The 12,721-nt window shown below is 31.5% G+C and overlaps 1 protein-coding gene across 2 annotated transcripts; it reads right to left on the bottom strand.

The window, feature by feature from the left end:
• Positions 1-4,723: 4,723 nt before the first annotated feature.
• LOC120067876 (sodium/hydrogen exchanger 2-like) lies at positions 4,724-12,513 on the bottom strand. 2 transcript variants are annotated; one of them, XM_039019487.1, is made up of 16 exons: positions 12,485-12,513; positions 12,312-12,397; positions 11,670-11,926; positions 11,456-11,574; positions 10,944-11,041; positions 10,333-10,392; positions 10,188-10,234; positions 9,914-10,108; positions 9,780-9,826; positions 9,424-9,490; positions 9,228-9,328; positions 9,005-9,106; positions 8,215-8,353; positions 8,068-8,130; positions 6,892-6,975; positions 5,200-5,553 (listed from the first exon to the last, which is right to left on the bottom strand). In XM_039019487.1, the coding sequence occupies exons 3-16, from the start codon at positions 11,853-11,855 to the stop codon at positions 5,200-5,202; spliced, it is 1,662 nt and encodes a 553-aa protein (XP_038875415.1). In that variant the 5' UTR covers positions 11,856-11,926; positions 12,312-12,397; positions 12,485-12,513. The 2 variants fall into 2 exon arrangements, with proteins under 2 accessions (XP_038875416.1, XP_038875415.1); XM_039019488.1 differs by having other exon boundaries at positions 4,724-5,553; positions 12,312-12,507.
• Between the last annotated feature and the right edge of the window lie 208 nt (positions 12,514-12,721).

The raw sequence follows: 12,721 nt of genomic DNA, 5'->3' as shown, positions 1-12,721 counted from the left end.
TTTTACAACAGAGGCTTCAGGTTGCTTGCCTTTAGACTCTTTTTCTTTCTCCTGATTCTTTCTTTTGACAATAAAGTAGTCTTTGATCAAATGCCCCTTCTTTTTGCAATATTTGCATTTAACTTTCTGTTTTGGCTTGTTTTCATCTGAATGCTATTGTTTTCTGTCCTTTGACTGATATGGTTTGCAATTTCCCTTCACAAACAACCCTTCACCACTTGGTTGTTCCTTTTTAACTGTTTGTAGCTCAAGTTCTCTTGTTCTTAGGGAAGAGATGATTGCATCAATAGATATATTGTCCCTTCTATACTTCAATGCATTTTTAATTCTCCTATAATATTCTAGTAAGGAATTTAGAAGCATGTATGCCTTATTCTCATATCCAATTTTCTCCTCAAGATTCTTAAATTCAGCAACAATCCTTTTGAATTCATCTAGATTATCTGAATATGGTTTTAATGAATACATTTTAAATGTGAAGATTCTCTCCCTAAGGTACATTTTATTAGGAAGATCTTTAATAGCATACAAGTCTTCCAATTTTGTTCAAATCCTATAGGTTGTCTCTTGATCAAGGACTTGCCTTAAAACATTATCGTTTAGGTTTAGGACTAAAGTACCATAGGCTGCTAGCTCCCAACATTCTTTCTCCCAACATAGAGTGGATGGATCAAAAAGAGCCTTGTGAGCCTTCTATTGAACAAGAATGGCTCTAATTTTAGCATTCCAAATGCCAAAGTCTCCCTTTCCATCAAATTTCTCCACCTCAAATCTTGCTACTACCATTTGAGTGTGAATCTTGAATCTTAATTCTCCAAGAACTAAAGTCTTTAAGTGTCTTTGCTCTGATACCAATTTTTTGGGCTAACTTTATTTTCAGGCCCAAAGAGAAGGACAACTCGATCCAATTCAATGTGGTCGGTGAAACGCAAGGCTAAGGGATAACCATGATCCTTAGCTCAGATTGCCACACATGGAGAAATCCACTTACTCGATTCTAAGACAAATTGATGAGGCTGATGGAGAAAATGTCAGGTAAACAAAACTTCCTTTCTCTCTCTAACTCACGTTTCTAAAACCCTCTCAACTCTCTCTAATCCTTCTCTATTCTTGGCAAGATTTGCAGATAATGAAGAAGAGATTCAAGCATGCAATGGAGTAAAGAGAAAGAGGAAAAAGAGATCTACACAGTGATGTATGTGGTTCGACAAGGAGATGCCTACATCCACGGGAAGGGAGCTGGATCTTTATTGAAGACTACAAAAATGATAAGTATTCTTTTTCTTCTTACAGATCTTGTACAAACTGAAGTAAAAGATGTAAAATGATTTGAATGTAACACATTTACATATGTTTACAATTTTATTATAAGTTTGTTAATCAGTCTGAATGAAGAGAAAAATAGTTGTTGAGATTATATCTTCAGAGTTAAAAAAAACTGCATCAGATACCCCGGATATATAAACTCAACTTTGTATCCCAAACACAAATATAGGAACTCAGACCAAATAACTCTACATCCTAAACACAGATATATAAACTTTAAAGACATATGAAGTCCAGACATCATATCTCAACTCAGTTCCCCAAATAGCCCTTAAGATTTCACATATTTATATGATGATACATATTCTTTTTATGTATGAAAATTACTATAATGGCAAATATGTGATAACATTGAAATAAAAATTGTTGTATTATATATAATACTAAAATGTACTAATGTATTTATTTGATAACCTAATTATGAGTACATTTTTCACTTAAATACTATGTAGAAGAATTTTTGTGGAAGTAATGATTAGAAATGTCCACAGGGCGGGATGGGGGCGGGGGTGAGGATGACTTCCTCGACCTCGTCCCGACTATCCCATTTCATTTCCCATCCCCCAAAGTTCCCCACAGGAATCGAGGCGAGGATTCTCACCCAAAATTTGCGGGGATCGAGTTTCCCATGAGAATTTTTTTCTCGTTTGATTTTTTTTTTTTTAAAAAAAAACAATTGACTTAAATTATTACTATTAAAAAGTTTTAGTTAAATATTTAAATTTTCCACTCATATTTAACAAAGGTATAACTAAAATGATTAATTTTCATAATCTTTAGAAATTTAAATTTAAATATTACAACAATGTATTCTGTATTCTAATCTCAACTTAATATATATATATATATATATAATTCATTTATTATTTTATTTGACCTTTAGACTTGTGTAACTCAATCCAATAAACTAAGATCAAAGATTATTTTATGTAACTTGAACAGTATGTGGTTGACATACAGGTGGATCATGTTCAAATAATAACTTAAAAGGTCTATAGTATATGGATAAGATTGGGTACCCTATCCTGGTACACTATGAATACAACCCACTTTGTAACTGTTACGAATGATTTGATCAAATTCGTTTTTGTGTAGACATGTGAGTGAAGGTATACTACACAAAAAGTTTGTATAAGACCGGACCACGAAATAATTAATCACCCTTTGTAACACCGTAGACTGAAGAGATTAATATTTCATAGGATGACCATATGTAACTCGATCTCAATCCTATGTGAGTTATTAACTCCTGTCTGTGAGGGTTTGTCCTTTGATTTATATGAGTGAGAGTGGCCTAAGTCGTCGACTCAATAAGCCCACCATTTTGGGGACATGACCATGGGGAGCTGAGAACATAGTTACACAAGATGGAATTTCCTCCTCCTCGACTTTAGGGGAAGTAGATGAGTTGTTCCCTTAAATGTTGACTTTGGGCCTTGAACAATGGAGCTTCTCCCTTTCATTGGCTCGAGAGGTTTATAGTTCAACTATAAACAGGTTGTTCGTTAGAGGATCAGTGGAACTTAAGAAGCAAAAGGTAATTATAGGGGTAAAACAATAATTTGGCTCAGCTATAATTATGAAGACTCGTGAAGGATCGACTTACTGATAATGGTTATATACATGGACAAAGAAATACAGTTCTATAGTGCGAAGAGTACAAGGATGGGTCTTTACGGAGTGGCTCATAGTTAATGAATATTTAATAATTTAATTAAAGTGTTTAATTGATCGAACCATTTAAGCTTCTAATCTGTAGATCCATTAGGTCTTGCAACTAGTAAATAAAGATTATTTAGTTTTGGAAGAATTTGAATTGTTCAAATTATAAGGGAATATATTTTAATTGTTTGTGATACAGTTAATATAATATCTATAGATACATTATATTATAAAGTTAATTTTGAATGAGATTTAAAATTAAACTATATAATTTGAGAGAATAATGTATTTGAATAAAATTCAAATATTAAATAAGAGATTCATATTAAAACTATACGTTAAATTTAATGTGAATGGGATATACGTTAAAACGATAGGTTACGAGAGAAAAATATATTTGAATATGATTCACATGTAATATTTATATATGATATTTAATTAAAATTAATTAATTGGATTAATAATAATGATTTAATTAAATTAAACTAAAATTAATTTAATTTAATAAATTAACTCCCCAATTCCAAGGGAGTTAGAGGGAGTGGATTGAGGAGGGTTAACTCCCCTCATTCATTATGCAAAGATTATCTTATGCATTTTGCTAAGAGTGGGTAGAATTTTCATTCACACAACTATTCTCTCAATTCTCTCTCAAACTCTCATCATTCACAAATCACAAAGAATAATTGGAACTTTTTCGCTTTATATTCCAAAAGAGGCTCCCGCAAGTCCTTACCGAAGAATTGTTGGGAAGATCTAGCACTGGTTTAAGTTCATGATTGAAGAGGTTGTGAATACAGTAAAGAACTGGAGAAGATTGAAAAGTTGTCTTCAAAGGTATTTTCTCTTTCCTTGAAATTCTTCACCGTAAACGTTTAGTTTAGATGTTTAATCTTCTCTATATTTTTCAAAACAATAATTAAAAGCATGGACGATAAATAGCTTCCACACGTGAGTTTTTAATAATAATAATAACAGTTGTGGAGGGAAAAAAAGACCTAACTTAGGGTGCATTTTGAATTACTTTCGAAAAGGATAAAAGTGATTATAAAAAAATGCTAACTTTTTTTTTAATGTTTGGTAAAATAGATTGGGATCAAATATATTAAAACCACTTATAAAAATATGTTCATTTCACATTTATTTTAAAATTCGTTTCTTAACAACATTTAAATTTTCCGAAAATCAGATACAACTTTAAAATATATTTTTATTTTTATTTGATCTGTAAAATTAATATTTGTTTTACATGTCTATCTCTTTTTCACCTAATCAAATATATCTTCTAATTTTCACAAGTTTGAATGCATCCACATATATATATACATCCTAAAGAATTATTTAAAATTATAAATTATATAAAAAAACTAATAATAGTTCTATTTACTTATTATATCAAGACTAAGATAAATTAATATTTATTTATCAAACATTATTATAACTTATTTTTTTAAGTTTCAAACTAAAATTTACCGAACATTGATTTATTTTCTTTCCTAGTTGATTTCTTTTAGAAGCGTAGTTTCCTACAATTATTTTAAAAGCTACCGAAATCGCTAGACCTAACGTTATCTTTAATGATTTATTTAAAGAAATTAACTTTTTTCTTTTAGTACACCAAATGATAGGTAAGAGATTGAGAGAGTACACATGCCAATTACTACCAACCCCTCATGTTTGGCTTTGAAATTTTACTTCACCAAGTTAATTATCACCCATTTTTCTTACCTTTCAAGAACACTAAAAAACAAAGAAGCATATATTAGATTTAAATCAGTAAAAATCTTACACAAACCAATCTGCCAAAATTTAAAATTAAAAATAACTTACAAAGTCACACAAAAACCCACCAACACTCCAAACCTCCAAAAAAAAAAAATTTAAAAAAACAAAAAACCACACCCTTGTTTTGTTAACCTATACACAACCATCAATCTTATTTCTTTCCTTTTTTTTTTCTTCACCATCTCTCATCCATCTTTCAAACAAATTGAATTCAACCACACTCAAAAACCCAAAATCCCAAGCCAACACAAAATTAGGGGGAAAAAAAAAAGAATGATCAATATAATGCTGTAATTAATATGTTACCTCTGTTTTTTCTTTTCTCTGTTATTTGTTAATGAACGACTATTATACCCCTGAGAGGAGGGCAAAGTCCAAGGACAAAAATCCTTGGTCTCCTCTCGTCTCGTCCTTCTTTCTTCAATTTTATCTTGGAGTCTGTATGAGAATGGTTTTACTTTCATCAATGGCTTCCACTTCCTCGGTTTGCCATTGTTGTGTTGGGTCTTCCGTTGGGGAGCCTGGGACGAAGGGCACAAAGCCCCGTCCTCCGAACACAGGGCGCATGAAGGCGTCGTCAAATCTTCGCCAGTAATGGTGAACTGTATGGGATGGGATTCTTAGAAATAGGCCCAGAGGGGAAGGGGTATTTTGGTCATTGCTGAGGAGTGGGACTATGAAGGATTTTGGAGAAGAGGGTTCGGAAGACAGCATACTCATTGTGTATTTTGGTTGGGGGAGCAAAATTCCTATAAGGGGCTTTGTCATCATTCCAAATAACTGAAAAAGAAAAACGAATTTTCAAACAGATTATTAGATAAGTGCATTACAATGTGGGTACCTCATAATATAAATTTAAATAAACTTTAGATATAAATTCAAGATACTTTATCTCTCATACAATAAAAAAACTATTAATAGGTTGTGATGGTTTCATTGAATAACTCTTATAAATATCAGATTTTAATTTATTTTAAAAATTTGTTATAACATTACAGGATAGGATCCGATTTCCAAGTTTCCAACCAATGTAATCCATACAGCCATGTTTGGATTTGGGAGAATAACGAAAATAAACGTTGGTAAATTTTTTTTTGCTTTGCGCTGTTGGATTGACACATTTTGATATATTTTCAAAGATGGCATAAAATGTGATTTTTTGTTATTTGAGAAGTTACATATATTAAATTAAATTGAAGTTTAAGATTTTTTTTTTTTTTGGGTAAAGAAATTGAACTTTTAAAAAATCAGAGAATAAACTCACTAATTAAATTAGATTATAAGTTTGGCTCTTAAACTATCATAACTGTGCCTGACCCCAGAGAAAAATGGTTCCAAATTCCAATAAGTACTTGAGAATTTAAGTTTTGTGTTTCATACATCTATGCTTTGATATATTAATGATTTTTGGAAAATTGAGCATAATTGAGTTGCAGAATCTCATCGACAACAAAATTTAAAGTTAAAAACCTTTGGAAGATTAAAATATACATGACATTTAAAGGTTATTGCAAATTTGAGTAAATTTACTCCTCTAGCTTTAGGAGTTCAAATTTAATCCCTATAATTTTATACAACCTCTAGATAGTCTCTATAATTTGATAAAACCTCTTAAATAATCCTTATGGTTAGATAAAATCCTCATAGTGACTATTTATGAAATTTTTATCAAGCCATGGGAATAAATTCTAATTATAAACCATAGGTCATAAATTCTAATGGTAAATCATAAGGACTAAATTTTAGCTTTCTTCAAACCAAAGGGACCACATTTGCAACTTATCGTTTATTAAAGTTAAGTTTTATAAACTTCTATGTTTTGTTATTAACTCAGTAAAAATGTCTTAAAAAATTCAAGTAAAGTTCTGAAAATAAAATAAAATAAATAAATAAATAAAGTTTTTAAACAATTAATATTGTTGAAATTTGGCTAGTATCCTATGATGAAAAACCAAGCAAATTAAAGTTTTAAAAACGAAATAGTTACTGAACTAGTTTTAAACCTTTCCAACTAAATTAGGTTAGAACTATATGATATCGATATAAAGTTTAAACTCGCTGATGTATTTGAATATACTCTTTTATTATAATATTGAGAGAGAGGAGTTGGTGGCTCACCACTGTACTGGAAAGAACAACTGTGATGGTACTGGTGATCATAATTGCATTGCCTGGTAAATGGGTGTGGCCTGACCTGGTGAACTGCATTTTAAAGAGTGGAAAAGTTTTACTAAACATCTTTGCATATTGCCCCCACTTTCATTATTCTTCCCTCAAGCAAAAAAAAAAATAACACTATAATTTTGTTTAACAAGTCCATAAAGAAAACAATAATTTTGTTTAAAAGGACATTAAGGAATAAAAGTTCAAAAGGTACCAATCACGCTAGGTTGAAGAAGTGGTTTCTTTTCTAAATGAATAAAATTAGTCATATAAACAAATATATGGCAGCTCAACTACATTGACATAATCCTAGTATCCACGCATTATTTAATTCATTTCAAAATATTATTAGAATAATATTGAATAATATAGGTTTAAATTTCCTCTTTTGCTAAATATAAATTACAAATTTGTTCCTTTTTTTTATAATATTCAAAATGTCTATTTTGGTACCAACTTTTAAATTTGTTTCACTTTGGTCTTCAAATTTTGCTATTTATCCTTACTTTTTCCTTGTTTTTAAGGGATTAACGACGTAGTTTCAAGTACATGTACTAAGTGTAATTTCAAATCACAGAATAAGTTTAAAAAGTGGATAGTAGAAAGGACCAAAATTATTGTTTTTTTAAAAAATTACATATTACAATAGACATTATTAAATGTTCATGCCCAAAACAGAATAAGTTTAAAATTTCAGAAATTAAAATAGGTATTTAAAAAGTTAATAAAAAAAACAAAAAACAAACTTGAGAGCAATATAGCACTCCTTTCATATACACTCATTTCACCTCTAAATTTCTAATTTTTGGTTTTTTGGTTTTGAAAATTAAGTTTACAAACACTGCTTTCATCTCTAAATTTATTGTTTGTTATCTATCTTTTATCAATATTTTCAAAAAAAAACAAGCTACTTTAGAACCAAAAAAATAGTTTTTAAAAATTTCTTTTTATTTTTGAAATATGGTCAAGAATTCAATAGTTGTCCTAAAGAAAGATATAATCATTCTAAGAAATTGAGAGAATAAATTTTATTTTCAGAAAAACAAAAAAAAAAATTCGAAATGGTTATCAAATTCATGCGATGCCTAAGATATTAGAATAGGATTTAAACTCAAGAGCAATATAGGAAACCTGATTATATGCAAGTGCCATGGACACAGCACCACGCATGAGACCAGCCCACCAAATAGTGACCTGCGAAAGATGATTATTTTTGTAAGATAACTCATTAAAGTGTGGTTTAAAATAAGAGACAAAAAACCGACAAAAGAGCCGTACTTGTTGCTCCAAGTTGAGTTTCTCATGCGAGGACTTCTTTGTCAAATTGGACAAGGAGGATAAAGGAAAAACAAATGCTGCTCTTCCAACCAGAACCAATCCCAACAGTATTGAGCTCACCCCAATTGATTTTCCAGGACTTAAAAAAAAAAAAAAAAAAAAGGAAACTAAAATTCATCATGCATATATATGAAAGACAATTAAATCACAAAACATTAGTAGCTGTGTTGATCTGATATGAATCGGAATTAGTGTATTCTTAGAGTATTAAGGGTGTATTAGGAATTAACTAGGGAGTTTGTTGTACTTGTTGATTATAAATAGAGGAGGATGAAATGAAGGAGATAGACAATATTTTGGTGATTGATTTTGAAGCTTAAAAGTGATCTCAAGATACCTCGAATTAAAAATGATGTCACTCCTAAACATTGGCTAATTTGTCACAACATAAAATCAACTAAATTGACTTGCACTAACCATACAAACAAGTTACTTAATCATTTAGTTAATATTGATCGTGATTAAATCATCAATCAACCCTATTGATCGATTGCAACAAATTAATTACATTAATATTTTTTTTATCGTCCCTCATTTAGGGGATTGAAAATTTGTATAAATCCCAACGAGTGGAAAACAAGATTATTTGGAGAGTGAATTATATCATAGAAGTTCGAACTTAGAACCTTCTGATTTGATATCTTATAAACTTACCAATCAACTCAAAAATTTAAGTTAATTGGACTACAACATAAAGCTCTTTAATTTAACCCATATGAAATCAGAGTACCTGTGGCTAACAAATCTCCACTTCTCGATATCAAGAGCATCCATGCCAACGTAAAGAAAGATAAAGATCTCGGCGACAAAAGAAAGGGTGGCAAAAGCATGCCTGCAGTGATTTGCAACAAGAATTGAAACGTCGGAGATGTATAAATTAAGCAAATTTTTTAATTAAAAATTTTTAAAAAGTAATAAAAAAAATGAAATATTCTTTCAAGTAATTGACTTACTTTGTAGTGACTCTTGAACTTTCAGTCACGTTATGCCATGTATAGTGAGACATAACAATGCCGCAAAAGAATACAGTGAGAATTGCACTTAAATAGAAGAGCTGCAATAAAAATTTACTTCAAGTACTATAAATGAAAATAAAAGCAAAACAGAAGAAGAACGAAGAAAAATGTGACAGAATTTGAAGTGACTTACTTCAGCTAGCATATATGAGAAATACGCCATGAGTATCATAAGAGCAACTTCACGATCAGTAGAATGCCTGCATAAGAGGAAAATACACATAATTGAATCACTAAAAAGTTAAAATTAAACAAAAAAAAAAAAAAGAGAGAGAATCCCAACATTTCATCCCATTAGTAAGGAGTAGTTGCAAATATAGCAATCAAACCCAAAGCATTAGTAGATATAACATAATGCAGAAGAATTTGCAGATATAGCAAAATTTAGATTCACCTCTATACTTAATTATTTACCTAAAAAATGCTAAATTGCAATCACCCAATTAATAATAGATGTAGGAAATATATAAATAGCAGAAATTAACCAACCTTCCAAAGTAGAGCTTCTTAATTATGTATGCACTAAGGAGGCCAACCTGACGATATATTAGGATTGTGTTATGATTTTTATACACAATTACAAAGAGAATTGATTAAGTTCAATAAGGATTGGAGAGACTTACTAAAATTCCCAGCACAGTGCTTGCAATGAACAGATACATAAAGTTCCCAATGAATTGCAGAACGATGCTTGAATTCATATGAGAAAGGTCAAAGTTTTGGATTGCATTGAAGAGCACAACCGATGTGGCATCATTTACAACACCCTCCCCAAAAACCAGGCTATACAGAAGAGGCGTCTCGTCCTGATTAAGAACCTACAGGAACAAACAAAAATATTTAAGTTTAATTAAGATGAGAAATGAAAGAAATCCAACTGCAGAATTTCTTGCAAACCTGTAAGGTGCAAACAGAGTCTGTTGCAGAAAAAATTGCTCCAATAGCTATAAACAAAAGGGTGAAAATCAGACAGAAAATAATATCAGCACTGTAGAACTAGATTTACAAGGTGAAAATATAACTAATTTGGAGCATAATATACCTAGATAATCTCCAAGATCAAGGGAACCAATATTCATTTTTTGGAAGAAGTGCAAAGCGCCTAATCAGTAGGGAAAGAAAAACGATCATTAGTATATGACCAAAACTCAAAGAAATGTAAATAGAAGACAACCCATATAAGCAGCATAGAGAAAAAGAAGACATCATATTGTTGTTGAAATTATACATTAACTTAACAATATAAGCTTTTACTAAAATGAGTATAGCTCAACTGGTATACAGCTTGTACTATCAACCTCGAGGTCAGAGGTTAAATTCTCTACCTCACATGTTGGAAGGGAAAAAAAAACATGAGTTTTTTGGGTTCTAGATTAATGTTCTTGCTAAATGTGTCATACTTGGGCCCTAAAGAATCTATATTGTGGCCAAGTGTGAGCAAAGCAAGTGAACTGAGAGTGGAACAGAGGTCTATACAACTTATGCGTAGTTTCTTGATATACAATTTTTATTTAGTTTATTGATAAACGTTTTTTTCCCTCAAGTTCTCCTTTTAAACATATCTGATTTCTAATATCTTTACATCTTGAAATTGCTATTCAACCTTTAAACACTTTTAAGATTTAAGAAAATGAAACTTGGTACGGATTATACCTAATGATATAATACAAAACGATATGAGAGTGCCAAAGGCACCAAAAAGCACTATGGTCATGATGTTGCGGAAAAACTGCTTCTTCTTGACTTGGAACCTGAGGAAAGAAAACCATGTCATGCTAGTTAAGGAACGGTAATAACCAAATCACCAAATTTGTGGTTAATTTACGAGTTTTGAAGCTAAATGTGATCATGCCATCAAATTGCTTAGACAGTGAGTTTGTTTAAAAAGCTTCCTTAAGTGTTCCATGATAAGAGCAAAATGAACTAATCAAGAACTTGACGGCTTCCACAAACAAATAACATGATTAACAACTTCGCTTCTCTATATCCTGATTCATGATCACAACAATATCATCAAAGACATAAGCCATCGATAATGAACTCCAAGAAGAACCATGAAAGCATTTAATTCAAAACATCATGATATGATGAAGATAGAACATATGATTATATCACACAGCCAACCATTTATTGGAAGTTTCCAGGAAAGTGAATACCATACTCACCCGGCATTGAAAATGATAGGCGGAAGGAGATAAATAAAGAAAAGCTCTTCATTGAACAAAAATAAATGCGAGCTTTTCCCTCTAGTTGTTAGCAATATTATGATGCCGGTACACAATCCCTGTCATGGTTTCAAGACATTTAAATTTTCGATTGCATTTCACATGAATACTACTTAGTTAAGGAAGAAACAGAACATTATAAATCTTAACTCACAATGACAAGGGCTGTAATGGATTCGTTGATCCATCGATTTTCCTCTAACAAATGGCCAATAACAATGCAACCACAAAGAAGGGCTACGAATAAGTTTAAAGAAACTACCGAAGTATGATCCGCCACCAACTCCATTCCAAAATCCACTATCGATAAGTCCGATTCCACCATCATTTCAGGCGCCATACATCAACTCGAAATCCTGCTTTTCAGTTCGACTTCAATTCCGAACTCGCATTTAATGCTTCGAGAAAAATCTACCATTCAAAGCAGAACAGCACGAATTTCAAAGTATTAGTCTCAGAAATCTGGATTTTTCACCTTTCCGCTAATGAAGCAAGAGGAGGATTTTGAAAAAAAGAAACGAGCCTAACGGTTTTAATTGCTTACAGAGATTACTAAAAAAAACCTAGCAAATAGCAATCAGAATGTAAACTAGATTCCATTTTCTTTTCAATCAGCTTTCTCGTCAAGCAAACAGAGCAATGACCAGTACAGTGAGTTAAACAGTTCAAAATTTCAGACTACGTAAAGCAAATGAAAAAGAGAAAATTCCAAAATAGTAGCAAGCTCAAAGAACTACAGCAATGGAAATTGAAAAACTAATTCATTCAACCAATGAAAAACCTCACTCATCAATACCTCAAGCTTTATCAATGGCGAACCGAAACTTAATCGCATAAACCGATTCGAACTCTGCAGCAGATTTCAGAGCTTCGAGCAAGAAACTGCATTGATTCAACAAAATCGATGAGCAAAAAGGAACGTAAATGGAAGGAATTTGGAGCAGAGACTGTTCGTCCGCTGAGTTTTACGTTTTGGAATTTGGCGAAGCAAAAGCGAGGGAATGAGGGAGTGAGGAAGGGCGTGAGTGAGAGGTGTTTATATACGGGTGAGTGTAGAGCGAAGTTTAAACTTTGGAGTGATCTAGACCGTTGGTTGTGGGAGAGTAGTATGATCGTGATGAGATGGAGGGGTGAGATTATCTAGTACGATGACTGGGTTTGTATCATACAGTTTTGAAGGATGGCATTTTTTGGAATGGAAAGAGA

Source organism: Benincasa hispida, chromosome 12, assembly GCF_009727055.1.
Source record: "Benincasa hispida cultivar B227 chromosome 12, ASM972705v1, whole genome shotgun sequence".
Lineage (NCBI taxonomy): Eukaryota > Viridiplantae > Streptophyta > Magnoliopsida > Cucurbitales > Cucurbitaceae > Benincasa > Benincasa hispida.
Note: the sequence above shows the minus strand (reverse complement) of the source record. Positions and strands in the feature narration are given on the sequence as shown.